This window comes from Mauremys mutica, chromosome 19, assembly GCF_020497125.1.
Source record: "Mauremys mutica isolate MM-2020 ecotype Southern chromosome 19, ASM2049712v1, whole genome shotgun sequence".
NCBI lineage: Eukaryota > Metazoa > Chordata > Testudines > Geoemydidae > Mauremys > Mauremys mutica.
The window spans coordinates 24,782,890-24,810,869 of record NC_059090.1 but is presented as its reverse complement, the minus strand read 5'-3'; the positions used below and the strand labels follow the sequence as shown (position 1 = coordinate 24,810,869).

The following is a 27,980-nucleotide window of genomic DNA, read 5'->3' as shown; positions in this document are numbered from 1 at the left end:
CCACAGCCTTGCACCCACAGCCTCGCACCGCCCAGCCATGCATACCCACAGCCATGCAGACCCAGCCCCCATAGACCACCCTGCACTCCCCACAGTCTTGCACACCCAGCCCTGCATCCCCACAGCCTTGCACACTCTGCCTTGCACATTTATCCACCATAGCCATGCACACTCTGCCTTACACACACCCACACCACTTGCACATTCTGCCTTGCCATTCACTTGCACACACCGGCCAGCATTACAGACACACACACACAAGACACCAGCCAGCCTTACACGCTCATGCACACAGAGGCACCAACTAGCCTTAGACATCACACACTTACACTAGCCTGCCTCACACACACAGGCTATCCTTACTACACTCACACCAGCCTTACACACACACAGTGGTCTTGCAAACTCACTCTCCAGCTATCCTTACACGCACTCTCACATACAGTGGAAAGCTACACACACACACACACACACCCCATATAGTATCACACAGCCCCGTACTGGCCAGCATGACACACAGAGACATGGACATTCACACTGGCTCTCATAACTTGCTGCCGGTACAAACACATACCTGCACATGCGCACACAAATGGAAGGCGAGAAGGGGACCAGGCAGATCGTCCTTGGGATTCGGGGCCTGCCACAGAGCCCATGAGATCAGGGTACACTCTCCAGCTGTCCCACAGCCTTGACACGGGGCAACTCACTTAATTTCTCTGGCTTTCTGAGGATAACAGCATTTCCCTGCCTCCTGGGGGCTCATGAAAATAATTCCCCTAATGTGCTCAGATACGACAGGGATGGGCCACACAGAAACCTGGCGCAGGACAGGTAAGGTAACAAATACAATCATTTGTAGTTTCAGTTAGATACAGTGTGTATTTGTTATGTCCTGTCATAAAGAGCTGCTGTGGTCTTCCCCAGAGGTGGCTGCAGTGCAGAGCTGGGGCCACTGAGCTCTGTAAAGCACATCCAGGTCCATCTGGCTAGAATTGCACAGCATAGCAAAACCAGTCTGATCTTAGAACAAAGGAAACAAGCCAAGGCGCCTGTGATGGAGACGGAGCGTCTCTGGAGTGATGTACAGACACTGGATGTTGGGATGGTCCCGGTGTGAATATATTGGGTTGGGCTCCTAGAGGGCTGTAAGGAAAAGCCAGCAGGAAGTGAAAGACTAGCTCAAGATAAGGCAGCCACCTCTCAGCAAGCACCTGAGAATTGTTAAGGGACAATGGTAGAGCCACTGGCTCTGAGGGCTCTGACTCCATCTCCTGCTGAGCCCAGGTATCTCCATAAGGGCCGCAGCCCAGGAACACAGACGAGCGAGCAGGACTCTAGCAGCTCAAAAACGACAACTCGCAAGAGTGGGAGAGTTGTTTGGGGGGAGTCCGGCTGAGACACAAGCTACTGTTGGGGCTGTCTGAGGACACCCCTGCCTGGGTTACCGTCGGAGGTGGGAAGCCTTTAGGTAAGACCAACATGGTGTAGACAGCAACAAAGAGTCTTGTGGCACCTTATAGACTGTCACAGAGTCCCCGGGCGATGCTCTGGAACTGCTCCCCACAAAGCCAGGCAGGACTTTAGGGAGCCTCCTCTCCCTTGGAGCAGCCTGTCTGCAGGGCAAGAAGCTCACATGGCTTCACCTTCCAGGGTCTGACCTTGGAGCATTCAGCATCCTCTGCCCCTCCGTGCGCTTCCCACAGCGAGTCCGCCCAGGCGGGGTCCTGGGGAAGCCAGAGGGTCCTGCACCCCCACTTCGCAGTCAGACGTGACTCTCAGCCAGCCAGTAACACAGAGGTTTATTAGATGACAGGAACAGGGTCTAAAACAGAGCTTGTAGGTACAGAGAACAGGACCCCTCGGCCGGGTCCATTCTGGGACCCAGCGAGCCAGACAACCCCGTCTGCCCTCACTCCTCATCCCCAGCCAGCTCCAGACTGAACCCCCCCCAGCCCCTCCTCTCTGGCCTTTGTCTCTTTCCCGGGCCAGGAGGTCACTTGATCTCTTTGTTCTCCCACACCTTTAGCATCCCCTTGCACGGGGGAAGGGCCTGCCCATTAGTTGCCAGGAGACAGAGGGTCGGCCAGAAACTGAGGCCCCCACACAGTATTCAGAGGGAACATTAAGAACAGTCCCACTTTGTCACATCGACTAACAGACATATTGGAGCATAAGCTTTCGTGGGTGAATATGTCTGACAAAGTGGGGATTCACCCACGAAAGCTCATGCTCCAATATGTCTGTTAGTCTATAAGGTGCCACAGGGCTCTTTGCTGCTTTTACAGATCCAGACTAACACGGCTACCCCTCTGATGGTATAGACAGTTTGTTTTTTCAAATCTTTTTATGATCTGTTCCTTTGGTTGAAATAAGCAGCCCTTTGGCTATGAAGGTTATTGTGTCGCAGTCAGGGTGGATTTGATTTAAATCACTAGTCAGGAAGACTCCATTTAATCATGGATTTTTACATAAAAGTGCATTCTTGTTGGTTGTTATAATCTGAATATATTCTTCACAACTCAGAGATAGACATAGGTTTCATTTTTTGAAGGTACACACTATACATTTTTTAAGTGATTTATTTTGAAAATTTTTCAGATTAGTTTTACAGCTGTATCAGAAAATGAATGATTGATTGGTTATTTCATTTACCGAAGGTAATTGAAGCAGATATTTTTGAAGTCATTGGGAGGTGAACTATCTCCAATTCAACAGGTTCATCATTAATATTTGGAGGATTTTCTTGCCATGCCGTATTAGGAAGAGAACATCACCAGACAGACATTTAAACTGTTTTATTTAACTAAAACAACAATGTTATGTATTCTGGATTTTTATCTTCAACAGCAAACAAAATATTTTAACAAAACAATCATATGAAATTTTGAATATAGTTAAATGTTCAAGTTTTTTAAAATCAGGCTTGTTCTTAACTAAAATAGTTAAATTAAATATTTAAAAACAAAAATTAAATTGACTATGTCAGCCAGGTCAACATGAGAAACTTAAAATATTGGCTTCTGTAGCTAACTCAGGCATCTTCACCTTCATTTTCCTGTTTGTTCATAATCTGGAAAAGAAAAACAAGCTTTCCTGCTTTTTCAGGTCCCACATGATTTCTCAATATGGACTGAACTAGTCCAAAGGAAGAAAATCTTCTTTCTACACCAGCAGAAGAAGCTACTGCTGTTAAAAGTGAGATTATCACTTCAACAATCTCTGAATCCAAGTACTTAAGTGACTTCCAGCAGTTCACTGGTGTGACTTTCTATAAAACATCATCAGCAAACATATATTTCTTGAATGGTTCTTATTCCCAAACTGGGTCTCTCTTATGGCCTGCTGCCATTATGGGTTTTCCCTTCTAGTGAGAGGATGGTATGGCAGATCTCAAATCAATGAAGGCTTCACTCAGAAAGACCTCAAGACTTCTGGAATGTGCTGCTCAATCAGTTTCACTTTTGTTTCTGCTGCCTGTCCCTCCCTTCTCACATTTATCTCCAGACGTCTTCTCCTTCTCCACATCTATTCCGCCCCCAACAATCTTCTATTTATTGGACTTTTTTAAACTTTGCACTTTTAGAGAGAGATAAGGGATTGACTCTGTGTACACACATTGCAGAGGGACAATAGGGTTGAGGTCTGTTATTTCTCACCTCTATATATTATTTATTTAAAAACATTTTTGCTGTTTACAAGCATGTTATCTCTGGAGACACAAATCCACAGTCTGAGAACTGCAAAACCTGGCATCTCTAATGGTATCGTGTAGACTGAGCACCGAGTCCCATTGGGTAAATAGAAAGATTAACCTAAATAATCTATATGGAACTCCATAAAATTGGGTCCCTAATCCATGAACTAGTGGAATTCATTTACAAAACTTTTCTTAAACATGACATGAATATATTGGCTTATATTATAGAATTAGAATTTATAATCCCTAGTCCATGATGAGAGATCTTTGAGCTATAATGTATCTTCATTAAAACTATCTTTAGATAGGTTTTTTCCTCTAAAAGCCATTTTATAAAAAACATCCAATTTAAATTAAAAAAAAATCCAATTTTTTTTTTAAATCATTGATTTTTATCCACCCTGGTCATGGTACTCCACTGGGCACAGACTCCTAAAGGGAAGAACCAGAACTCAGCCGGGCCTCCAGGTAAGCCTGGTGGATGCCAGCACCTAGTCTGGGAGTGGGAGAATTGTGGAATCCGACCCCAGGATAGGTAAAGACACATGGCCTGATACTTGGGCGGTGGAGCAGGTAGCCCTGCAACCGGGACATCTCCCATGTAGGTGAAGCAGCTTATCGGGTGCAGCCAGTGCACCTTCAGGGACTGATACAGCCCTGCCATGGTCAGAAATACCCTGGTGAAGTGGGGCAATGCAAACTGGAAATAGTTGCAGAAACCTAAGGGCCAGAACTGGGCTTTCCAAAGGAGCATGAGGGAGGTAGAGGCCCAGGTCCTAGTGCAGTAGCGTAGCTAGCGGGGTTCAGTGGAAGCAGCCGCTTCCCCTCAGGGTGGCAGGCACGGAAGTGGCGCCTGCCGGCCGGCGCTGCCAGCAGCACAGACGGAGGAGCCGTGGGGCGGCAGCGGCAGGCTGGCACGGAAGCGGCGCCTGCCAGCCGGCGCTGCCAGCAGCACAGATGGAGGAGCTGTGGGGCGGCAGGTGCGGAAGCGGCGCCTGCCGGCCAGCTCTGGCAACAGCACAGCCGGAGGAGCCATGCAGGGGCAGCAGATGCAGCCGGAGGAGCGAGGGGGTCGGCTCCTCGGCTCATGGCTCGGCGGCCAAGCTCTCCCCGCCCCTTGCTAATGCGGCGGGCGGGGGGAGGCGAAAGGGCCCCTGTGCCTTTAAGGCCGCCTGGCTGGCGAGCCCCGCGTGGAGCGCGCCGAGCGCTGGGAGCAGGCCGGGGACAGGCGGCGGCGCAGGAGGGAAGGTGAGCGGGGGTGGGGGGGTGGTCCGGTCGGGGGGCGTGGCCAGAGGAGGAGCCAAGGGAGGGCGCCTTTTTTATGTTTGCTCCCCCCACACTGAAAACCTGGCTACCCCACTGTCCCAGTGCCTCCCGCGAGATTTAAAATCCCTGCTACCCGAAGCAGCACAGACCTCTGCTCCTGGCAGCAAGCCTGTTCTGCAAAGCCAGTCAAAGTAGCTGGAGAACTCCGGGAACTGAATTTAGGGGCAGAGTTTTAAATGGGACTCTGGGCTTGATCAGTGAGTGAATAAGACTGGTAACTGCACGCCTCTGAGACAGGAGCATCTAGCTCAAGGCGGCCCGAGGGATTTGGCCACCTAACATGTGGTTAAAGCAGTCATTTAAATGGCCCTTGTGGTGTGTGTAGCAATTAGTTCTGTAGCGTAGCTGTTACCCAAGTCTGTTGTACACGTGTATTTCTATTGTGTGTTTGCAATGGCCATTGCCAATGTAACCACAGGCTGATAAATCCACAGATCAGGGTATGTTCTAAAGCCAGGGAGTTCTAGCCCCGTTTCCAGACTTGCATTTGACGTCGGGCTTTTCTTTGGGGAAGCGTCGCTGGGATCGTTTCTGAAGAAGACTGTGGTTTGAAGAGAGTTCTCTCCTGAGGCAGCATCAAGGAGGCCTGCAAGATGGAGCCCATCAGCGGGAGGAGAAGGGGCTCTGGTCTGCAGTTCTAGCCTCCTGCCTGGTGAGTTTTTGCATCACCTATTCCTGATTCTTGGATGCTGCTTTGCCCTCAGGCCAGACATTAGGTCCTTGACCGAGGTCACACTTCCTCTGCAATTGCTCACTGGCCGCCAGACTTTGCAGACGCTCAAGGACACGGACTCCCTCCAGCTCCACCCTTTTGTCTGTGGCAATCTGGTGGAGCACGGACGGGGAGGAGACCGAGGCAGTCGGAAAGGTGCAGAACCACAGGCGGTGCAACCATGAAACTGCCACAGCTAACGTTGCAGATAAATTGGGACCATCGGCACTGTCACCAGCAACTCCCACCAAGTTGACCAGAAGGCTCGGAAAATGAGAAGTGTCATCAGCCATTTCTTCCCACTGGCAGGGGCGTGGTGCTGGGCTGCCGTAAACAGCTGACCCAGAGCTGACCGGTGCCCGTGTGGGAGCCGGTGGGGAACAAGTGAAGATGCGGAAAACCGACAAGTTCACAAAGCCAGTTAGCAACTCATTCATATCCCTGGTGCGCCCTCCGTCCCTGAGGTACCCATGAGCTGATGCTGTAGAACACAGGACCTTGAGGATTCTGCCGGGATCCATCTAACAGGAGGTGAAATGGGCTCTGTGATGGTAGCATTATCACAAACGTGTTCCAATTGCAATGGCAGTTAATCCGTTGTTACACACATTTCACAATCGCTGTGGCCCCTGGACATTTGGACCCAGATCCCGTGCTGATGAGCTAATTACAAATATTCAGACCGTTAAGATCTGTTTGTCTGTCCTTTCTTTGCTCTTCACCCAGTTCTTATACAGCCCTGTGAAGTGACCCGGGTCTCCAATTCTGCCCAGTTCCGTCCAGGAAGAAATAATTTACCACACCAACCTGGTTGGGGCCAAAGCAAAGAAACACACTTTGCTTAGCGCATCTAGATGTGAAGAATCAATACACTTTGATCGGACAAAGCCCAAGGCAGGAACGCTGGGAAACTGATTGTGGAGCGACATGCAGCTGCAGGAGGGAGTTTACGTGGAGGTGGATTCCTGCAGTTCAGATGCTCAGAAAGAATCACGCAGGGTACCAGTGATTTAGAGACAAAGGCTGCAGCGCTAATTCAGGCAAAATCCCTGTTGTACTCAAGCAGTTATGATAGCGATTGGGTCCTGGCTGAGCCTTACGTGCACAGACAATTCAGTCCCTGAGGCCCATCCCCGTAATGTCTGCGCATGTCCATTTATGCCATGCAGTTAATGCCGACTCCTTGAGCAGGACCAGTAGGGATGTAATTGACTCTAGCTTCACATGCAGCCTGTGCTCAATGAGGAGTTGAAAGCGGACATGGATTTTAGTCTGTATTTTATCTGCTGCCAAGCACACTAAAGCAGCTTTGGGTGGCTCATGCATGAAAAAACACCCATTCAGTATTCCAGGACTGGCTGAAGCGGCACAGTGAGGTGAAAGGGTGACCCTTAGAAGCCATGCTGAGACAGATGTAGAGGGACCCCCTTTCAGAGCAGGGGTGGGGCTGGAGTGCCCTGCTGAGAAGGGTCTCTTCTCTGGAGTGGAGTGTGAAATAAAGCTGAAAGGTGCAGCTTACCTAAGGCCCTTTTGTACTGCTCTGCTGGCCGGGAGGTGAGGCTGCCTCTGCTGGGCCTGCTTGGGGAACAGGCCAAGCAGGTCACTAAATGGCCTCAAACTTTCATTGTCAGTGGTTGGCAGAGGACAAAAAGGGCCAGTTTTTGCAGACACAAAAGTACAATGGGGATCAGGCCTTCTGTTCAGCTAGGCAGACGCTAGAATCCACCAGAACAGCAAACTCCCCGGCCCAGTGCCGGCAGCGCAGAACGCTCTCTGATGGGAGGAGGGGCACTGGCCAGACTGACAGCGTGCCGGACAGGCCGCGTCACTGCTAACAGCACTAGGGTGACCCGATATTAGGGGCTTTGTTTTATATACACAACTAGACCCCCTCCACCCCCGAAAAAAGTGTCCCGATTTCTCACACTTGCTAGCTGGTCACCCTAGAGAGCACCAGTGACTGGCAGCGTTCTCCTGCGCCAGTAAAGTGGGAAGGAGGCACCACCCCAGCTGTGCTAAATGGACATCACGCGAAGGATCTCAAAGCTCACTGACCTAGATGGACACAGGCGTGAGGAGCCAGTGCCATTCCTGACATCGAAGGAGTAACAGCTGTGGGAATGTGGTGATATCCTACCTGCTCTTCAGGCGGCTGTGAAAGGAATAACCTCTGCCTAACGAACACCCCAGGCTGATCCAAACCCAGGGCCGGGTTGAGAAACTGGAAGCCAACTCAAGGAGGCAGGAGCCCCTGCAGAGAACAAGACTGGGATTGCTTTGGGGTTATTGGCTTTCAGGTTTTGGAGGAAACAGTAATTCCACTCCCCTGTGCGTGTGTCTGTCTGTGACCGGCGAGGGCCCAGCTCTCAGAGAATGGCTGTTGCCACTTGTGCTTGCATCTGAATTTCAGTTTGCAGGGAAGTGTGGAACTGGCCTGATGCAGTGTGAACTGACAGGGGACTTTGCTCCTGCACAGCATTACCAGCCAGGGTGGGAATGAAAAATACACACCAGCCATCATCTTCCCGCAGCGGCCCCTGCCACACCAGTGCCTAGAGCACTCTCCGGGCTCCTGTCACCTCCTGTTCCATTGTGTGTGCTCTAACCAGCACGGAAGCTGAAGCTGCTCCAGCCGCTTCCCCCACGAGCTTGCCCAACCTCGCTCTGTTGCGCTCAGAGTACGCAGCGCTGAATGGGAGGCATAGCCCTCGGTCTTGCATTTCTCACCTGGGCATTTCTGCAGCACGCACCACCACTGCAGAATGAAAGTGCCCTCGGGGGCAGTTACCTCGAACGACAGGAGGCTGCTGCTCTCGAGTGGCTTCGTGCCTTGTGTCGTGCACCCCTGAATTTGCAGTAGCATAATGAGGCACTGGGTGCACACCCATCCAGCGTAGGTGCTCAGAAGGGACATGCATGCCCTGGGAATACTCTCTGTCCAGCCCGAGGTCTCGTTAGAAATCCCCCCCCGGACACAGCTGCAGAGAGCAACGGGCCCTGTTTCAATGCTCTCAGCCTCTGAATGCTGGGGAGAGTGGCGGGACCAAGGAACACCCTGGGCCGCTCCACCAGATGGGCTGTGGCCGACAGGCCCAGCACTGAATAGGCAGATTAGACACAGGCCTTGCAGTGGGGGAGGGGACTGTGACACAGCTGCCTGCCTTTGTCAGCATTGCATGTTGTGCTTTCCTTTTGTCTTGGGCACGTGGGGCTGAGACGTCCAGGAGCCACCTGTCCAGCTGGAGGTGCAGCTCCTCCGGGGCTGGGGCTGGCCAGGAGAGCAGGGTGCCTGGGTGCTTTCCAGTGAAGGAACAGCAGCTGGTTATGCTGCTGCAGGTTTTCCCCTTGCCTGAATGGGAAGGGCACATGCCTTGGGGCTGCACTCAGATTTCTCCGTCCATGGGTATCGGACGGGGGAAACAGCCCTGCATGCCAACTGACGGGTAACCCAAGCTTGCTCCGAGTCTCCGGTCAGCCTAGCAGTGGGATTTGTGGCAGATCGCACCGGGCAGGCTGCTGTTTGACTGAAATCAGTGGCAGTTTCCCAGCTGAGCAGTAGCCGTGGCCCTTGGGTAAGGAATGGGGGTGGCCGTGCACTGTTGCAGCTCCTGCGTTTTGGCTCTCTGCGCTGGCTTCCCACAGCATGCCGCGTCTCAGGCCTGATCTTCGAGGCGCTCAGCGGCCGGGGCTCAGCGTCTCCGGAGGGGCCTTTGGCTCTGGGCTGGGGACCGAGGTCCATATCTCCACCCCTCGGGCTCGTGGAACTTTGCACCACCAGAGCAGAGCCCAGCTGGGCAGCAAACAGAGCATCCCATAGGCCAGTCCCAGACCACGGAACAAACCCCCAGGAACTCAGGGCCACCCCAGACTCCCCAGGGGCCCTGCTCCTACCCGTCTCTGACCCAAACCCGGAGCAGTGCGTATGTTACAAAGAAAAAAACCTCCAAAACAAACCACTCTGCTGTACGCACAATCCTCCCCCTGGGGAGATCTGGAGAGCAAAGCACAGGTGACGGGTGCATTGCTTAGTGCTCTGCTGGACGGTGTTCAGATACTGTAGTGGTCGGGGGTATGAGAACCTGGAGCGACTAGAACAGGAGGGAATTGTAGTGCTAAAGGGTTTCCCCTTTTGGGGATCCCGAGGATCTAGAAAAGCCAGTTGCCCTGGGCTCCAGCTGGATCTGACAGCACAATGCTTATGTGAGCAAACCCCAGCCCGTCTGAGGTGTTATCCTCAGCTCCAGCCCAAGAACTTAGATCCGGCCCATGGGGAACCTGCCTTTGCAAGGGGCTGGCTCCTCTCAGGCTGGGATATTGCATCAGGCTTCAGCACAGAGGGGAGGAGAGCTGAGCTTTTAGGAGGAAGTCCCCCAGACTCATGCGCTAGCAGAGCCTCTTGCAGGAGCCGAGACGGCTTACAGTCTTTGGGGGGCCCTTGCAGACAGTGCCATTCCCAAGGCAGAAAAGGCACCTCTCTCGCCTCTCTGAAGTGGGGAACGCTGTGGGGTGGGTGGGAGGGACACCCATAGGCCCTGGTCTTCCAGACCGACCTGAGGTGAACTCAAATGGCCAGAAATTCAACCAAATGGCTAGCAAATGTACACAGTGAATGGGCAAGCTGACAGCAGAGGGTGTGGCTGCTTCTGAGGCTGTGCTGGCTAGGGGAGAGCAGGGCGGGCAGGAAATTCACATGCTCGGGCTGTGGGGTTCAAGGGACAAGCGAGTGCCCTGTACCCGCCAGATGGGCACATGGCTCCTGCAAGGGGTGTGGCGGAGACAGTAACCTGGAGCCATAGAGGGAGCTGATGTCAGCGGTAGGGATAGAAGCCAGGGGTGGGCTAGGCACAGCTGTATTGGTGGGGAGACCTGTAAATGGTCCAGCCCCCAGCATGGAGCCGGTTCTCCTGGGCTACAGGGGCTGAGACCGGGGCAGCTGATTCCTGCCCGTCTCCATCGTAAACGTGATGGTTCAGCCCAGACCGCAGGGCACAGCTCCCAGCACTGCACACGACCACCACTGCGCCGGGTTTGCCTTTGCCGTTCCTGGCTGTTCGTTACTATTTGTATTGTGCTGGTGCAGATCAGGCCCCGGTGCACTGGGCGCTGGACCAGCACAGAGCACAAGGACAGCCCCTTCCCCAGGCGTAAGGCGAGGGGCAGCTGGTGGAGGCCAATGGACGGGGAGCACAACAGCGGCTTTACGGAGAGCATTTCATTGTCCTTCGTCCCCCACACAGGGGTGCAGACGGGCCCACGTCGATCTGCCCAGCCTGGGTCCCTCTGCACCTCCCTGCTCGAGGCTGAAGAACCAGCATCCCCTCCCACCCCTGCCCCAGACAAGACAATCAGGGAAACTTTCTGCTCTCCCCCCCACGCTCTCATTGTGTCTGGCTGGCGGGCGCCTGGGTGGCTCATGTAGGGGACAAAACTCTGCAGCCAGCAGGGCCACAGGCCACCTGGGCGCATGTGTCCGCTGCCTGGCCTGGGCACAGACGGACCAGCTCACTTCTTGTGATTCGCTCTCCCTCCAGTGGCCAGAAGCAGTACGGCAACTCCAGGGGGCCCGATTCTGCACTCCCTGTATCCCCATTCCCGTGTTGCTGTCAGAAAAGGGAGCAAGCAGCGCTTGCACACGTGCTGCTGACTAGGTGTATCACAGAGGACTTCTCCAAGTCTGCTGGCACATATAGGCCACCTGAAGTTGCAGCTTAATTAGACACAGCCTGTGGCTGTTATTAAGGGAAGCTGCGTTGCTGGTTGAACTACGGGACAGAGGTGGTAGGAAAGGGACAGAGTCTGCCACTGTTACTCCCCTGAGTAGTGCTTTACTCCCCCAGGGTACTTGCAGAGTGAGGTGCTACTTACCATGAATAGGGACGGCAGAGTCTGGCCTGAGATGACTTCAGTGCACACTGTCCATATCTCAAGTAGAGGAGAAGGTCTCTGGAGCACATGTATGTCCATAGATCCGCTGGGCCTTCCGTGCTCTGAAAAGCATCTGAGCACCAAAGGAGGGCAGCGATCTCACACATATCTAAGGCAGCAAGGAGGAGATTGTTCACACAGGATGCTGACAAACTGGAACTGGTTCAAAAATGGGTTTCTTGCTAGGAGAAGGACTCAGGGTCTGGGAACTTGCGTTAGAGTGAGAGACTAAAGACATCATCTCATCCAAGAGAAGGCTGAGAAGTAACTTGATCATGGTCTGTAAGGACCTACCTGGGGAAGAGATTTTTGATCGTAGGCAGCTCTTTATACTAGCAGCAAAAAGCAGAACAAGGTCTAATGGTTGGAAGCTGAAATTCAGACTGAAACTAACTAGAGCTAAGGCACAATTTTCTAGCAGGGAGGGGAATTAACCGTTAACAACTCACCAGGGGTTCTGGGGTGTTCTCTGTCACATGACAGCTTTAAATCCAGACCCGAGGAATTGTGGAAGGAAATGGATCTGGGCTCAATGCAAGAATCCCTGGGTGAGGCTCTTCTGACCTTCAAACTCAGTGAGAGGGTGTGATTGTCTGTCAGGCGTTGCATGTTCCTTATCGTTCTTGTTGAAGACAGTTTAAGACCAAGCAGCTCTGGGGTGGTGCATCAGCACAGATTCCTCTCCCTCCTCACCTGCTAGGGGCAGACTTTCCCCAGGTTAGTAATATGCAGTTTGTAAGCCGTTCTGAGCGCAAAGCCCTGAGCCAGGGGAGTGCAGGAACTGCACTGCCCCAAGAGTGTGCCTCCAGGCCAGGGCTGCCGGGGGGGGGGGGGGGAGTGGGGCAATTTGCCCCAGGCCCCGGGTCCTGCAGGGGCCCCCACAAGAATATATTATTCTATAGTATTGCTCCAGGCACACTCCAGGAGAGCAGGACCATGCCCCTTGCAAGTTCAGCTGCGCCGGCTGGTGTTTTAGGGGTCAGTGCCCGGCCTCCACCCAGTTCCCACTTGCCCCAGTGCACTGTGTAGCCCACATGTGGGCATGATGAGGGGCTTAGTCTCCTGCGTGGGCTTGTGGCCCAAGTCACCATCAAGCCCTAGTTCTGCGACAGTAGGAGCAATAACCCGCTTTGAGGCTGGCTTCTTCCTCCAGCCTTCCTTGGTTCTCCGTGCTGGCGCGCTCCTCGGCCCTGCCTGCTTCCCATCCCTGGGGGAGGGTACACAGCCCTCAGCCCTGGGCAGGCGCTGGGCATTCACACTGCTGCTTGGCATTTTCCTCCCCAGCGGTACTGAGCCCTGCTGTGCCCGAACTGGGACTTCAGGCTGCCCCATTTCCCCTCCACACGCCCAGAGCAAGGAGCTGCATCTTTTTGCATCAGAGCTTGCTGGATTTTGGAATCTCCCAGCCCCAACATGCTGCATCCTAGATATTTATTCCTGGCCCCAGGGTCCCTTGGGGGGCACGCTTTAGGGGCTCAGACCCTGCAGGGGAGACAGCGCAGGGGGAGGTCTGAGGGGCAGACAGCACATTGAGGAGATGGGGGAGTTTGAGGGCAGGCACCCTGGGAGGACATTTAGAGGGGTGGGGGCAGACACCATAGAGGAGGGTTGGGGCACTGGGGGCAGACACCCCAGGGGGAGGCTTTCTTGTTGAAAAGACGGCTGTATGCTCCCCCCGCCCCAGGAATGTTCCTGCGGGGTGAGGGCCCAGAGCCCTCTGGCAATGGTGGCTCCAGGCGAAGGGCGCCGGGGAGAGCCAGGTCCCCTGTGTGCCCCTTGGCCGGGGCTGGGGAGGGAGCCCTGCGAGGACAATAGGCAGGCCCAGGTGGAGCTGACGGGGCGCTTTGTCCCCTCGCACTGCTTAGTGCCAAACAAAAGGGGCAGTCAGACGTCACAGCGGCCGCATTGTGCCGCGGGGAGCAAAGCGCTGAGCCGGCAGCCTGCGCATGACCTCACTTGTTTGGAGAGCGCTGCAGGGCAGGCAGCCACCTCGGTGCAGTCAACGCCAAGGCCCCAGGCCCCGGCAGCCTCACAGCAAACACAGGCCTGGCCTGGCATGTCCTGGCCCAGGGCCTGGCCACAAGGAGCCCTGCCTGTCCAGCCCAGAGGACTCATGGCCTGCAGGGCTCAGCAGTTGAAACCCGCTCACGCCAGGCCACGTGGGATAACCCCAGGGCAGGGATGGGACAGAGAGAGATCCGGTTACTATGGTTACCAAAGAGCGCCGGGGCAGGCAGGATCAGGGCCCCAGTCATGGAGTGTGAGGCTGAAGCCAGGCTGCTGGTGAGACGCTTTCTGCAGGACTCTGGTAGCTAGCAGGGGAGTATTTAACAGGGTGCCCTGGCTCCCAAGCACAGAGCAGGGCCTTGCTGTGCTGGGCCCCGCATCCACACAGGAGAGACAGCCCCTGCCCAGAGAGCTCACGGGCTGGGGCTCTGCCAAGACACAGCAGGTCTCCTGCAGCCCACAAACATCCCCCGAGCTGGTCTGCAAGGCACCAAGAGGAGGGATCTCCTCCGGCACACGCTGAACCATCTGCCCAGTTTGTATTTTAGCTCAGAGGCTCCGGTTACCCTCCCCAGAGGGGAAGCAGAGCTCTGTGAAGCTCAGAAGCCTGTAGCTTCCACACCAGAAGTTGGTCCAATAAAAGATATTTCCTCACCCCCCTTGTCTCCACCAGGACAAGGGTCATTCTGGGAGCCTGCACCCACCCCGGTTAGCTGAAGGTCAGGCGCTGAGAAGAGCATGTGTGGCCCTGAGCTGCAGGTTCCTTTCCTCCACTTGACTCAGCACCGCCCTGAGCAGCTGGGCGTTGGCCTGCAGAGCTCCTGGGAGGCCCTCTGTGCTGCAGGATGTTACGCACCCTGGAGAGACCCCTCTGCTCAGCACCAACTGCTGCGAGCCGATGGCCCTGGAAAGGGGCTGGGGAACTACTGAGCAGGGCCTTGGCTCATGGCCTGACATTCACACTGCACCAGGCCTGCGCTCAATGGTACGGACTGGGGTGATGCACTTCGTTGTCTCTGTCAGTGTCAAGCAGCTGCCTCGGTCTTGGTGCCCCGAGCCAGAGCCCTTCCCCAGCTGGTCTCAGACAGCAAACCTCCAGGGAGCCCCGTCCGGCTCCCCCTGGGAGGGAGGTTAATTAACACAGAAATCAAAACCCAGGTAATGTGCAGCTCTGACGCCCTTACCCGCTTGGGGCTCCTAGAGAGGAAGGACAGCCCAGCGGTCAGGGTGCCTGCCTGGGTCTTGGGAGACCAGTCTTCAGTTCCTGGTTCTGCTACTGATTCCTGCGTGGCCTTGCTCCAGACACTTAGCCTCTCTTGGCTTCAGTTCCCCATCGGACCCATGGGGATAATTCCCCTTATGGGATAATCTAAGGGGTAAATCCATTCAAGATGGTGATGGGGCCATCTGAGTACTAATATAGATTGAGACGGGTCCTCCCTCAGGGTCACTCAGCTCACACCCTAAATCTTCTCTGCCCAGAGAGCTGCTCCCTTCCTTTACATGCATGTGGGGTAACAAGCGCTCTGGCTTGGTCAGGCAGCAGGACTCACCCCTTTCCCAGCAGCTGCTAGCAGGGTGGGGTGCTTCAGGCTGGGTATCATCCCCCCTTCACTCTTGGTCTCTTTTTCTTCTTTTGCTGGGGAAAATCTTTGTCCCATTCTGCAAGACTTGTCTCTGAAAACAGTCAAAACACTGGCCTGAAAAAGCAAATACCAAGAACCTTTCTGAGCAACCGTGGGGGGCGTCCTGGCAGGGGAGGGGAGAGGGGACAGAGACAGAACCCCAAGCTTGTCTCATGACAGAATGATGCTGCCAGGCTGGAAAATACCAGAGCAACGAAGCTGTTGAGTCATTTGTGCCCAAGATTAGCCGTGCAAACAGCCGACCCGTGGCTCAGACTATGGGGCTGAGCTGCTGGAATCTCTGAGGCTCAGCAGAAAGGATCTCAGAGAAAGCATAATGCTGACTGCTTTACAAACGCTGGCCTGGGGCCCCGGCCAGCCGGCTGCTATATAACCAGAGGCGCTGGAGCAGGCAGATATTACATGGAGGAAGCAGCAGTGCAGGCTGAGCTAGGTGAGTCCTGGGGCTGAATTTTCAACTTTTCCTATCACCTCATCCATTCTCTCTCCTTTTCCAAGAGCCAGGCAGACACAGCCTCCTTCCTGCCTAGCACCAGGAGCTGAAATCAAACTGCCCAGGAGTGAGCCCTTTGCAAAGACAGATTCATACACCACAGTCTCAACTTGGGCCTTTAAACCCGTGACCAAGTGTCGCAGGTCACACATAGGGTGTGACAGCCCGAGACACAGACAAGGTAGCTCGGGAGGTTTCAGGTTAACACCCCCGCCCAGGAGCCTGGGGATCAGCTTCCTTCGCGCTCTGCCATTTTCAGTAGAAATGATTTCCTCACCTCAGCTACCTGTTGAGGGGCAAAGTAGTCAAGTCTCTAGCGGATGCGTGGACGGAGCAGGGAATCCGTGCCTGGAGGATGCAGCAGAGCATAGCTGGGTATGCAGGTGATGTCTCTGTTATACCTGGGCTGCGCTGCCTGAAGATGAGCTGTCACTTGTAGCGTTTAATAATCTATATCGTGGTAACACTCACATGCCCCCCTCACTCCACTAGGTGCTGTGCAAACACTTAGGAAGATGTCTTCCCTACCCCACAGATCTTCGCACACCCAGACATGGAATACCCCCACTCACACCCACCCAGACATGGAATATACCCACACGCACACACCCGGACAGGGAATACACACACACACACACACAGAGACCCATAGTACACCTCCCCACTTACACACCTGCTCATACATACACACAAATTATAAGCTCTTCCTCCTACAGCCTCGGAAGGAAAAGAGAGAGAACGTGTTTGGTTCTGGTTCTGCATCGGGGGGTGCGCCAATCCTGCTGTATGGGGGCATATGGCGGGGGGAGGTAGTAGGCAGAACTTCCCAATGACGACGTTCAAAATGAAATTGTGTGAGAAGGACCCACAGAAACAACAGCCAAGCCAGGAGTGCAGCTAGACTGAGGCGCTTGTCAAGGTTTTAGTATTTGCCATTTGCCAGCATTTCTGCTGTCAATTAACAGTGCTACCAAGCAGGGGGATAACACCGCATCCCCTTGGGGTGGAGGTACCTTGTAGCCATCCCTGGTGGGTGTTATTACCTGTACAGAGGTACAGGCCAGGGAAGGGGTGATGTGACTGATCTCATACACCACAACCCCCCAAATCCCTGCCGTTAGGGGGGGATGCTCATTGCCAGCAGATCTGGCTGGAAGATCTGATTCTACCCGCAGGAACTAACCCTGCCCAGGCTAGCGGGGGCTCCTGGCCTCAGCAGGTGTCTGGTCTCCGCTGAGAGATGGCCCTGTTTGTTTAACAGATAAAAGAGCCTTGAATGAATCAGCAGATAAACCAGGGTCTCTGGTCTCCTCTGCATGAATTCCCCTCGGCTGCAGACCCAGGGGTAGGTGGGGAAAGGAGGCTTTCAGGTGGAGGGTCTTCCTTGGAAAGAAACCTCCTCTTCCAAGGGGCACTCCTGGCCCAGGGGACCATCTCTGGGAACCAGTAAGGAGAAAATCATCAGCTGTTTGTCCCTAAATGCCAGGACAGGTTAACATAACCCAGGGCAGGCTTCCTACAGAGCAGGGGGTACGAGCAACCAGAGCACTTCCTTGGTTAAAGCCAACCCGGGAGTGGGGTGGGGGATCATCTCCATATGGCATCTAGAGCCCACACAAACCCCCTAAGCCACCAGCTCAGAACCTGTCTGTTCTTGCAAGAACCTGTACCCTAACACGCTGGTGTGCGGGTGTACCTGTACCCTATCGCGCTCTGTGTGTGTGTATATACCTGTACCCTAACACGCTGGGGTGCGGGAGTGCGGGTGTACCTGTACCCTATCGCGCTCTGTGTGTGTGTATATACCTGTACCCTAACACGCTGGTGTGCGGGTGTACCTGTACCCTATCGCGCTCTGTGTGTGTGTATATACCTGTACCCTAACATGCTGGGGTGCGGGAGTGCGGGTGTACCTGTACCCTATCGCGCTCTCTGTGTGTGTGTATATACTTGTACCCTAACGCGCTGGGGTGCGGGAGTGCGGGTGTACCTGTACCCTATCGCGCTGTGTGTGTGTGTATATACCTGTACCCTAACGCGCTGGGGTGCGGGTGTACCTGTACCCTATCGCGCTCTGTGTGTGTGTATATACCTGTACCCTAACGCGCTGGGGTGCGGGAGTGCGGGTGTACCTGTACCCTATCGCGCTCTGTGTGTGTGTATATACCTGTACCCTAACGCGCTGGGGTGCGGGAGTGCGGGTGTACCTGTACCCTATCGCGCTCTCTGTGTGTGTGTATATACTTGTACCCTAACGCGCTGGGGTGCGGGAGTGCAGGTGTACCTGTACCCTACCACGCTGTGTGTGTGGATGTGTGTATACCTGTACGCTATCGTGCTGGGGTGTGTGTGTGTGTTTTTATACCTGTACCCTATCGCGCTGTGTGTGTGGGTGTGTGTATACCTGTACGCTATCGTGCTGGTGTGTGTGTGTTTTTATACCTGTACCCTATCGCGCTCTGTGTGTGTGTATATACCTGTACCCTAACGCGCTGGGGCACGGGAGTGCGGGTGTACCTGTACCCTATCACGCTGTGTGTGTGGGTGTGTGTATACCTGTATGCTATCATGCTGGTGTGTGTGTGTTTTTATACCTGTACCCCATCGCGCTCTGTGTGTGTGTATATACCTGTACCCTAACGCGCTGGGGTGTGTGTTTTTATACCTGTACCCTATCACACTGTGTGTGAGTGTGTGTATAGCTGTACCCTATTGTGCTGGTGTGTGTGGGTGTGTGTGTTTATACCTGTACCCTATCACGCTGTGTGGGTGTGGGTGTGTGTATAGCTGTACCCTATCGTGCTGGTGTGTGTGTTTATACCTGTACCCTATCGCGCTGGGGTGTGTATGTGTACACATGCATATACCTGTACCATCTCCAAGCACAGTGGGGTGTGAGGGAGTGTGTGTACCTGTACCCAACCACACTAGTGGGTGGGTCTGTGTGGGTGTGTACGTGCACTCGCCCACCTCTACCCAACCCCACTGCTGTGTGTGTGTGTGTGTGGGGGGGTGTTTCTGTGTGTCAGGGCCGCCCAGAGGATTCCGGGGGCCCGGGGTCTTCGGCGGCGGGGGGGCCCTTCCGTTCCGGGACCCGCCGCCAAAGTGCCCCGAAGACCCGCGGCGGGAGCCCCCCGCCGCCGAATTACCGCCGAAGCGGGACCGCCGCCGAAGCGCAGCCCGGTCTTCGGCGGTAATTCGGTGGCGGGGGGGGGGTCCCCGCCGCGGGCCTTCCGGGCACTTAGGCGGCGGGTCCCGGAACAGAAGGGGCCCCCCGCCGCCGAAGACCGGGCTGCGCGGCGGCGGCGGGTCCCGGCCCCGCCCCCGGCGGGTCCCGCTCCTCCCCCCCGGCCCCGGCCCCGGCCTCTTACCGAGCACGTCTCCGGCGGGGCCTGAGCTCCGTCCCGCTCAGAGCCGCGTGGTGAGGGGGCGGGGCTGGGAGCTCCACGCCGAGTGGAGGCAGCTGCCCCGCCCCCTCCCCACGCCGCTCTGAGCGGGACGGAGCTCAGGCCCCGCCAGAGACGTGCTCGGTAAGAGGCTGGGGCTGGGGCCGGGGCGGGACCGTCTCTGAGCGGGGCGGGGCTCAGGGGCCCCGACAGAGACGCTGAGGCTCCAGGAGAGGGGCGGAGGCGGGAGCCTCCGCTCTTCTCTTGGGGGCCCCTGCGGAGCCCGGGGCCCGGGGCAAATTGCCCCCTTTGCCCCCCCCTCTGGGCGGCCCTGCTGTGTGTATGCCTGTACCTGTTCCAAACCGTGGTGGGGTGTGTGGATGTGTCTCTACCTGGCCCCAGTTGCCTCACAAGGTTGCAGCTGTCCTGGAATGGTCTCGGCCCCGGCCTGCTGCCAGGTGCGTTTTCTTTCACTTGAATTCATGTCAGACATGCTCAGTGGTGGCCATTGAGAGCAGCGCTGCCCCACGCCGCCCTCTGCGGGGGACACCGGGGAGCGCACGGGGCCGGCAGCGAATGGAGGGGTGACCCAGTGACTGACGGGACGTGGGCGCTAGCAAGCGCCTGCCAAAAAGCTTTTTCAAAGTAGCCCGTTTGGCTCTGCACCAGTGTCATGTTGTGCTTCTCCCTCCTCCTTTTCAGGCACCGGCCCCGCAGCAAAGATGGCTCAGACCAACCCTCTGCCTGGCCCCACAGGCCCGTGGAAGGTACGTCCCAGCTGTACTGCACGTTATAAATTGTATCATGTAGGGTCTCGAGGCCCCTGCTGAGTGTGCCCCGGGCACTGCCCACACACGGGCACTGCCCACACAGGGGCACTGCCCACACAGGGGCACTGCCCACACACGGGCACTGCACGTACAGGGGGACTGCACGTACAGGGGCACTGCCCACACACTAAATGTGACCAACAGGGAGGGGAGAGGAAAGAAGAACAAAACATGACTTGGCCAAGGTGACCCACCAGTGGCAGAGACCAGTGCCGACCTGCTGGAGCACGCTGAGTGCAGCCCGGGCTCTTTGCACAGAAGTCAGGTGGCAGGAGTTCCCTGCCCTGGGTAAGGAGTGGACGCACACTGCTGGTTTGAATGCTCACGTGCAGTCGCTTGCTGGGAAGGCGTGTGCCTGTCAAGCGCAGCAGCCCAACGGTGGAGGTGCGAAGGTGAGGGGAGCAAGGGTGGCTGGGAGCAAAGCCGGCTGAGGTCTGACAGAGCTGCCACCAAGGGGGCTTGCTAGCGTATTTGCCGGGGAGCAGCCGGGGTTCCGGCCTGCTGGGTGGGAGCGTGAGAAGGAAGAAGAGAAGCAGGTGTGTAAATCTAGGGGGTGGACGAAGAAGCTGCTTCCACAGATGCTGCTGGGGAGAGGTGATGATCCTGTGCACCAGCCCAGGGCACCGGGAAAGTCCCTGCTCTTCCTTTCTCCACCTAATCCTCTTTGCACTGGAGAATTTGGAGCGGAACGAGCGTGAGTTCTAAGCGCAGCCCTAGGGCTGTCAACTCTGCAGCCTGCCTGGCATCAGCACGTCTCCGTGCACTCAACGGGGTGTGGTTGCTTCCATACCCCTCCCGGGGATGCCCCAGCCGAGTCCGGAGCTCGTCGCCAGAGCCCAGCAGCCTGTGTGCGCCGTAGGGGAGCGGAGAAAGAACACATCCATGTGGCCAAGGCGGTTCTGACCACCCATGCACCTGAGTGCTACAAGTAGAGCTGGAATAACAGGAGCGCTGGGGGCCAGCACTGAGGGGCACAGATGCAGACCACGAAGTGTCCAGCTGTAGCCGGGACATTAACCTTAATTCTTGGTCAATGAGCACCCAGTTAACGTGCACCACGCCCCTCCCCCGATTCAGTGACACTCATGAGGGGATGACTCTTCCTTTCAGATCACAGCCTACGACCAAGAAAACTTCCAGGGAAAGAAGATGGAGTTCACCTCGGCCTGCCCCACCATCATCGAGTGCGGTTTCGAGAACATCCGCTCCCTGAAAGTGGAAAGTGGCGCGTAAGTACCTCAAGCTCTGGCCGGCTCCTCCCACGCGGCTTGGGGGAGCTGGATGGAGCACGGCTGGGCCGGGTTGTCATCTCACCTCAGGAGAAGGAGTTTGGCCGTTATGCCAAACCACAAGGCCTACTAGCCAGGTGGCTCCTGGGCTCCACTTACCCGGGGGTGGAAACTAGTGTCCCATTTTGGGTCCTGCAGCGCACGACTGTGCCCAGTGTGGGATGGAGCAGAGCGCGGATGGCACCAAGACGAAAACGTAGGTAATTAAAGTGAGCAGCAGGGACAGCATCAGCCGTGGCAGGCTTGTTTCTGGAGAAGGAGGGGGCTGGCGAGAGGCAGGGAGGAATGGGGGCAGATTTTGAAAAGTTGAGCCTGTCACACACCCCTTGGCTGAGATGGGGGTTAAGCCCATTACTTCACTTTGAGAGCGGATCTGAAGCTGCAGCCAGGGCCTACGGTCTATGGTCACCTACAACACACCAAATCAACATCTGGAGCGTGGGTTAGTGTGATTCAGCGTAATCCCATTCCCAATCAGCGTGAGCTAACCCCGTGAGCCCAGCAAGTGCCCACCCAGGGCTCTGCACCAGATTAACCACGTCACTTTGAAATTGCTTAACCCAGTGCAGCTTCCTCACGCAGCCAGGCCTGCCAGGTCCGACACGTCCTCAAGGCAGCAGCCAGTGGAGAGCGGAGGGCCCTGCACACAGGCATCTCCCCTTCCCAGCATCCCCACAGACAGCATGACCCCGTTTTCACCAAAGCCCCCTCCAGCTCTGCAGCTAGTGCTCCACATGGCTAAGTGGAACCTCCCGGCTTAGCAAGCCCTGCACTGAACAGTTCTCTCAACCCAGGAGAGCCAGTCTAGTCCCGACCTGCCTGCAGAGTGACTGTTGGCTTGGGGCCCGTGACTGCTTGGGATCCCATCAGTCAATGACATCGGCTTGGCCTGTCCGCTGCCGAACAGGAGAGCTGGGCCCAGTCACCAGGATGCGTCGCACAGCACTGTGCTGGCCACATGCTCTGCCTGGTAGCAACGTGCCTGCCACCATTCAGCAACACAGCCAGCTAGGTAAGCAGCAGCACGGAGGACTCTGAAGAGACGCCTGCCCAATTGCTTTGCCCGGAAAGGTGGGGTCCACAAGATGCGGTGCACAGCAGAAAACCGTGGAGAGACTCAGGGCTCCAGGAGTGATAGGAGCCCTCTCCACCAACCCAAACGGGGAATCTGCTGCACAGCAGAGGGACAATTTCTCTGCCACTTCCAGCCCCTTAATGCTGAGAACAGGCCCCGCCGTGAGAACCCTGCTGCAGTTAGGGTTGGGGAAGGGGGGGAGAGAGGCTGACACTGCTAATGGGATTAAGGCAGGAGGCACACCCTAACCAGGCAGCATGTTACTAACTGGTCCACCTGCCCGAGGCTGCAGCCAGATGCCCACACGGCTCGTGCCACTCAGCCCTCAAACCCCCCTGTTTTCCCTCAAACCCTCCCCGTGCCCAACAACCCGCCTCCACAAATTATATCCAGCTGAATTGGGGAAGCCCCGGTAGAGATTCTAATACACAGAGGACAGGAGGGGACTGTGGGTGGCCCAGCGCCGGCGCAACCTGACAATGCACCAAGGGGCATCTCTTCCCCATCGCACCTGCCACCCGAGTCACTGCTCTCCTAGGCAGACACGTGCAGGGACGCAGGGCGGGTTGGGGGTTTTAGAGGCTCAGGTTCTCGCTCCTGAAGGAGCAGAAAAGAAGAGAAATTCATCCGGCCTCTAACTGCAGAACAGAGGTGGGCAGAAGCAGCCGTCCCTAATCACATCCAGGCTGTCTGCCGGGTGCGGTGCAGGCCCTCCGGTGGGCAGCGTGGGTACTGGCCTCACACAGAGACTCGCCTGCCGCGCGTGCTGTGGACACATGGGCACAAGAGGCGACCGGGGAAGCCTCTCTCAGAGCGGGGCGGTGCTGGGGTGGTGGAGAGAGGCAGGCGCGAGTGGTTGGGAGAACCGGGGCAGGGGGCGGCGTTTCTGATGTTAGGAATTCAGCCCGCCGATGCCTCTGGGGTGTCTGGGGAACTAGCCCCATGACAGCGTTGCAAGAGAGCAAAACCCGAGCAACTGAGGAGCGGAGCCAACATCTTGTGTGTTAGTTGCCCATAACTCCCATGTCTAAAGAACGTGCTGGCGCCTCTTGGGAAGATCAAACCTCCCCCAGCCCTTTGGTGCAGGGTTCACTATAGGCAGCAGAGACCCTCGGGACTCCTCCCAAAACATCTGGGAGCAGCAGCATGAGACAGTCTCCATCTTTCCACAGTAAAAAAACAGGCGAAGAAAATCTCCCTTGCGGACCCTTGTAGAGAAGCGAAGGAGGGTGGAGCTGTCAGAGCCGGTGCAGGTCACCTGTAACCCAGGGGAAGTGGGGACTCCAGCTGGGGAGTCCATTCCCTGGAGCCTCCCCCTGCTCTGGCTTGGCGAACGCTGCAGCCTGGGTGCTGAAGACACCCAGGCATGTGTAATGAGCCTGGCCAATCCCTGGCCCAACCAGCAGCCACTTACCCGGGGCAGGCCCTAGCCCCTGAGCTAGCCCTGGCACAAACTCACCCAGCTCGGTGCCATACCGCCTCCAGCTCGGGTGACTATCAGAGCAGGGCCTGTCCTAACCCTAGGCACAGCTAGCAGCCCCGGGTGCCATGCGCGCACCATTCCCCTCGGGCACCCAGCCCAGGAGAAGCAGCAGCTTGCAGCCAGCCAGACCTGACAGCACAGCTGGAGGCGGCTGGGGCCACACCTGGCCTCATCTCTCTTCTGGCAGCGAGGGAGCCCAGGGGGATTTTCTGGGCCCCTTCTCCCTGAGTGACACAGAATGGTGGAGCCGGACGGGGCAGGCCTGCCTGCTTCCCCCCAGGCTTGTGTCTGGGGCATGGACTCCCGGCCCAGAGCTGCCCCAGGAGGACCTATGCTCTGTCATTGCAGCTGGATTGGTTATGAGCACACCAGCTTCTGCGGGCAGCAGTTTATCTTGGAAAGGGGAGAATACCCACGGTGGGATGCCTGGAGTGGGAGCAACGCCTACCACACCGAGCGCCTGATGTCCTTCCGCCCCATCTGCTGTGCTGTAAGTGCGAGGCCCTGGCCTCTTCAACCCTGTCGCATTTCCCAGCAGCAAAGGTTCCCAGCACCCCGCTGCCTTCATGCCAAGCGTAGTTATGCAGAAAGCACGCCTCCAAAAAGGTGCTTCCTGGGCTTAGGGCCGGCGGAGGGGGAGGGGAGGGTTGGGTTCACATTGCTTTTGGAATGAAATAGCCTAAAACTTTTAAGAGCTGCTGCAAATTAGCCTGACAGTCGCCTACTCTTCCCTTTGCTGGATGCTTCTGGGGAGGCCTGGACGAGAGACAGGGAGACCATCACACTGGTGTTAAAGAGTCAACAAATTACTAACGGCAGCTGGAGAGTGAGCAAATACAACCACTCTGATTAAAAACTCGTCAGTCACTCCAGTGAGTAGAATGGTAGGACTGGAAGGGACCTCGAGAGGTCTCTAGTCTAGTTGCCTGCATTCACGGCAGGACTAAGCATTATCTAGAGCAGGGGTCGGCAACCTTTCAGAAGTGCTGTGCCGAGTCTTCATCTATTCACTCTAATTTAAGGTTTCACGTACAAGTAATACATTTTAACCTTTTTAGAAGGTCTTTACATGTCTATAATATATAACTAAACTATTGTTGTATGTAAAGTAAATAAGGTTTGAAAATGTAGAAGAAGCTTCATTTAAAATTAAATTAAAATGCAGAGCCCCCCAGAGCAGTGGCCAGGACCCGGGCAGTGTGAGTGCCACTGAAAAGCAGCTCGTGTGCCACCTTTGGCACCCGTGGCATAGGTTGCCTACCCCTGATCTAGACCATCCCTGGCAGGTGTTTGTCCAACCTGCTCTTAAAAACCTCCAGTGATGGAGCTTCCACAGCCTCCCTAGGCAATTTGTTCCAGTGCTTAACCACCCTGAGAGTTGGGAAGTTTTTCCTAAACCTCCCTTGCTGCAATTTAAGCCCACTGCTTCTTGTCCTGTCCTCAGAGGTTAAGAACAATAATTCTCCTCCCTCCTCCTTATAATAACCTTTTATGTACTTGAAAACTGTTCTCATGTCCCCCCCCCTCAGTCTTTTCTTCTCCAGACTAAACAAACCCAGTCCCCCCCGCCCCCTCCCCAAGTCATGTTTTCTAAACCTTGAATCATTTTTGGTGCTCTCCTCTGGACTGTCTCCAATTTGTCCACATCTTTCCTGAAATGTGGCACCCAGAACTGGACACAAATACTCCAGTAGAGGCCTAATCAGCCTGGAGTACAGCAGAATTACTACTCGTGTCTTGCTTCTGACACTCCTGCTAATACAGCCCAGACTGACGTTCACTTCTACTTCCCCCCACCTCCGGCAACAGTGTTACACTATTGACTCATACTTAGCTTGTGATCCACTATGACCCCCAGATCCCTTTCCGCGGTGCTCCTTCCTAGGCAGCCATTTCCCATTTTGTGTGCGCGCAATGGATTGCACCTGCCTAAATGGAGCACTTTGCATGTGTGTTGAATTTAATCCTATTTACTTCACACCACTTCTCCGGTTTGTTCAGATAATTTTGAATGCAAATTCTGTCCTCCAAAGGACTTGCACCTCCTCCAAGCTTGGTATCGTCCGCAAACTTCTGAAGTGTCCTCTCTGTGCTGTGTAGAGCACAGGAAAGTGCGGTGCTGGATGAGCCCCCCGGCCCCGCTCTCAGGAGTGCGTGCAGCAGCACCGCTGGCAGGGCCAAGCTGATGCTGGGCTGTAAGCATAGGGTAAAGCAAGGAGGCTCCATGGAATAGTTCGGTGGTGTGATTGCGCAGCAGGGCTGGGCCCCAGGGGCAAGTAAGGCACCACCAAGGGGGTTTCAGATGCACTCAGATCCCCCCTTGGCTCTAAAAATGAGCTGGGTTGTTTTTGTAGAGGTGTAAGGCAAGCTACAGCCAGGGGTTGCTAAAGTCTGATGTGATTGGGAAGGGAAGTGCAGAACCCTTGGCTGTCCATCGCTGCAGTATCTGAGTCCCCACACAATAGGGCAGGGGACGTAGATGGCTGCACCTCCCTTTCTTTAGCATAAGGTTTTCGTACCTTCTGCTTCAGCCATGGATCTCTGATCCTGGTTAATAGATGGGAGACAGCCAGTCAATGGGGGTCTCTGGAGTGAGGGGCCCATCACTAGAAGCTGCGTCTGTTTCCCACCACACACACTGTTTGCAAGATGCTGCTAGCTTCCCTCTCCTGTCTGCTCTATTCCTGTGGCCCAGAATCACAAGGAGTCCAAGATGACAGTCTTTGAGAAGGAGAACTTCATGGGACGCCAGTGGGAACTATCGGACGACTACCCCTCCCTGCAGGCAATGGGCTGGGGAAACAACGAAGTGGGCTCCATGAAGGTGCAGTGTGGCGCGTAAGTGAGACATGTGAGCTCAGCGCACCAGGAGGCTGGCTGTAAAGCCCAGCGCTCGGCTAGGGGTGGGTGAAGATTCCCAGTCACAGCAGGGCGTCCTAAAGGGACAGGCCTAAGGAAAGCCCTGCCCCGCTGAGGGAGCCCAGCTCCACCACTGGCACAAGACCTGCTGGAGATGTTCTGAGCCGAGCGCAGCAGGTGTAGATAACTCGGGGATGGTACTGGACTAGGTACACCCCATTTTTCTGCCAGTGCAGTTTCTGCATGAGGGGCTTGCTCTAGTTGCATCAACTTGCAAATTCTCTTCATGTAGGCAGAGCCAAGGCTATCCAAGCAAGGGCCATCTCCATTGTTGAAATGGAACATGCAGAATTCAGCCTACAGGCCACAATGGACATGGGGCACAATGCACTTCTACCCTTTCCTTAGTCCCTCAGCTGTGGCACTGCTCAAGCACATCAGTACCTCAGCATGTGGGCACGGGCACCCAAGGGCTTTCAGATGAGGACAGCTCTACCTGAGCTAGAGCTCAGAGGAAGCGCATATTTTTCAGAGGAATCCAACCTTAAAAAACAACAGCTCTAGTAGGAATTCTGCAGCAGCCAGAGGGCTGGTTGCACTCCAGAAAGTGCCACAAGCTGCAGTCCTGTTGGACACAGCCGCATATGGGTTCACATCTGAGCACACTGACAAACTCCTGATTATTATGGGTAAGCCATTTGCAAACAAAGCTGGGAAACGAACTCCACTTTGACAAGAAAAGAATATTTTCTTCTTTAGTGCCATGTAGGGTCATTTCCTCTCCTGGTTTTCTAGGAGCAGTTTAGAGGCAGATGATCTGGCTCGATTTCTTTCTGGGTTTGGGTGAGCAATTCACCAAGATACACCTACGACAGTTCTAGATTTGTAGGCCAGGGGATTTCTCCCCTTTCCAAGTCCAACAGCTTTCTGACTCTTCTGTTTGTTCCAGCTGGGTTTGCTACCAGTATCCTGGTTACCGTGGCTACCAGTACATTTTGGAGAGCGACCATCACGGTGGAGATTACAAGCACTGGAGAGAGTGGGGCTCACACGCCCAGACCTTCCAGGTCCAGTCTATTCGGCGTGTCCAGCAGTAGATGTTTGTGTTCACACTCTCCTCTTTCAAGAGCGTCTTCACTGGATTTCTAAAGCACACTGATCCCTATGGTGCTAACACTTCCCCTTCCAAAACAGATTCCTTTCTTGTACTGTGACTGCTGTTGGGACATCACTTCTTCATGGTACTAAT

At 55.3% G+C, this 27,980-nt stretch overlaps 1 protein-coding gene across 6 annotated transcripts; it reads left to right on the top strand.

The window, feature by feature from the left end:
- Window positions 1-11: 11 nt before the first annotated feature.
- On the top strand, window positions 12-27,980 carry CRYBA1 (crystallin beta A1). Of its 6 annotated transcripts, XM_044993918.1 has the most exons (7): window positions 13,903-13,946; window positions 15,476-15,749; window positions 19,898-19,962; window positions 21,136-21,254; window positions 24,221-24,362; window positions 26,568-26,710; window positions 27,681-27,980. In XM_044993918.1, exons 2-7 carry the CDS (start codon window positions 15,719-15,721, stop codon window positions 27,826-27,828), a joined length of 648 nt encoding a protein of 215 aa, XP_044849853.1. In that variant the 5' UTR covers window positions 13,903-13,946; window positions 15,476-15,718; the 3' UTR covers window positions 27,829-27,980. The 6 variants fall into 6 exon arrangements, with proteins under 6 accessions (XP_044849852.1, XP_044849855.1, XP_044849853.1 ...); XM_044993917.1 differs by lacking the exons at window positions 13,903-13,946; window positions 15,476-15,749 and adding an exon at window positions 12-834; XM_044993920.1 differs by lacking the exon at window positions 15,476-15,749 and having other exon boundaries at window positions 13,877-13,946.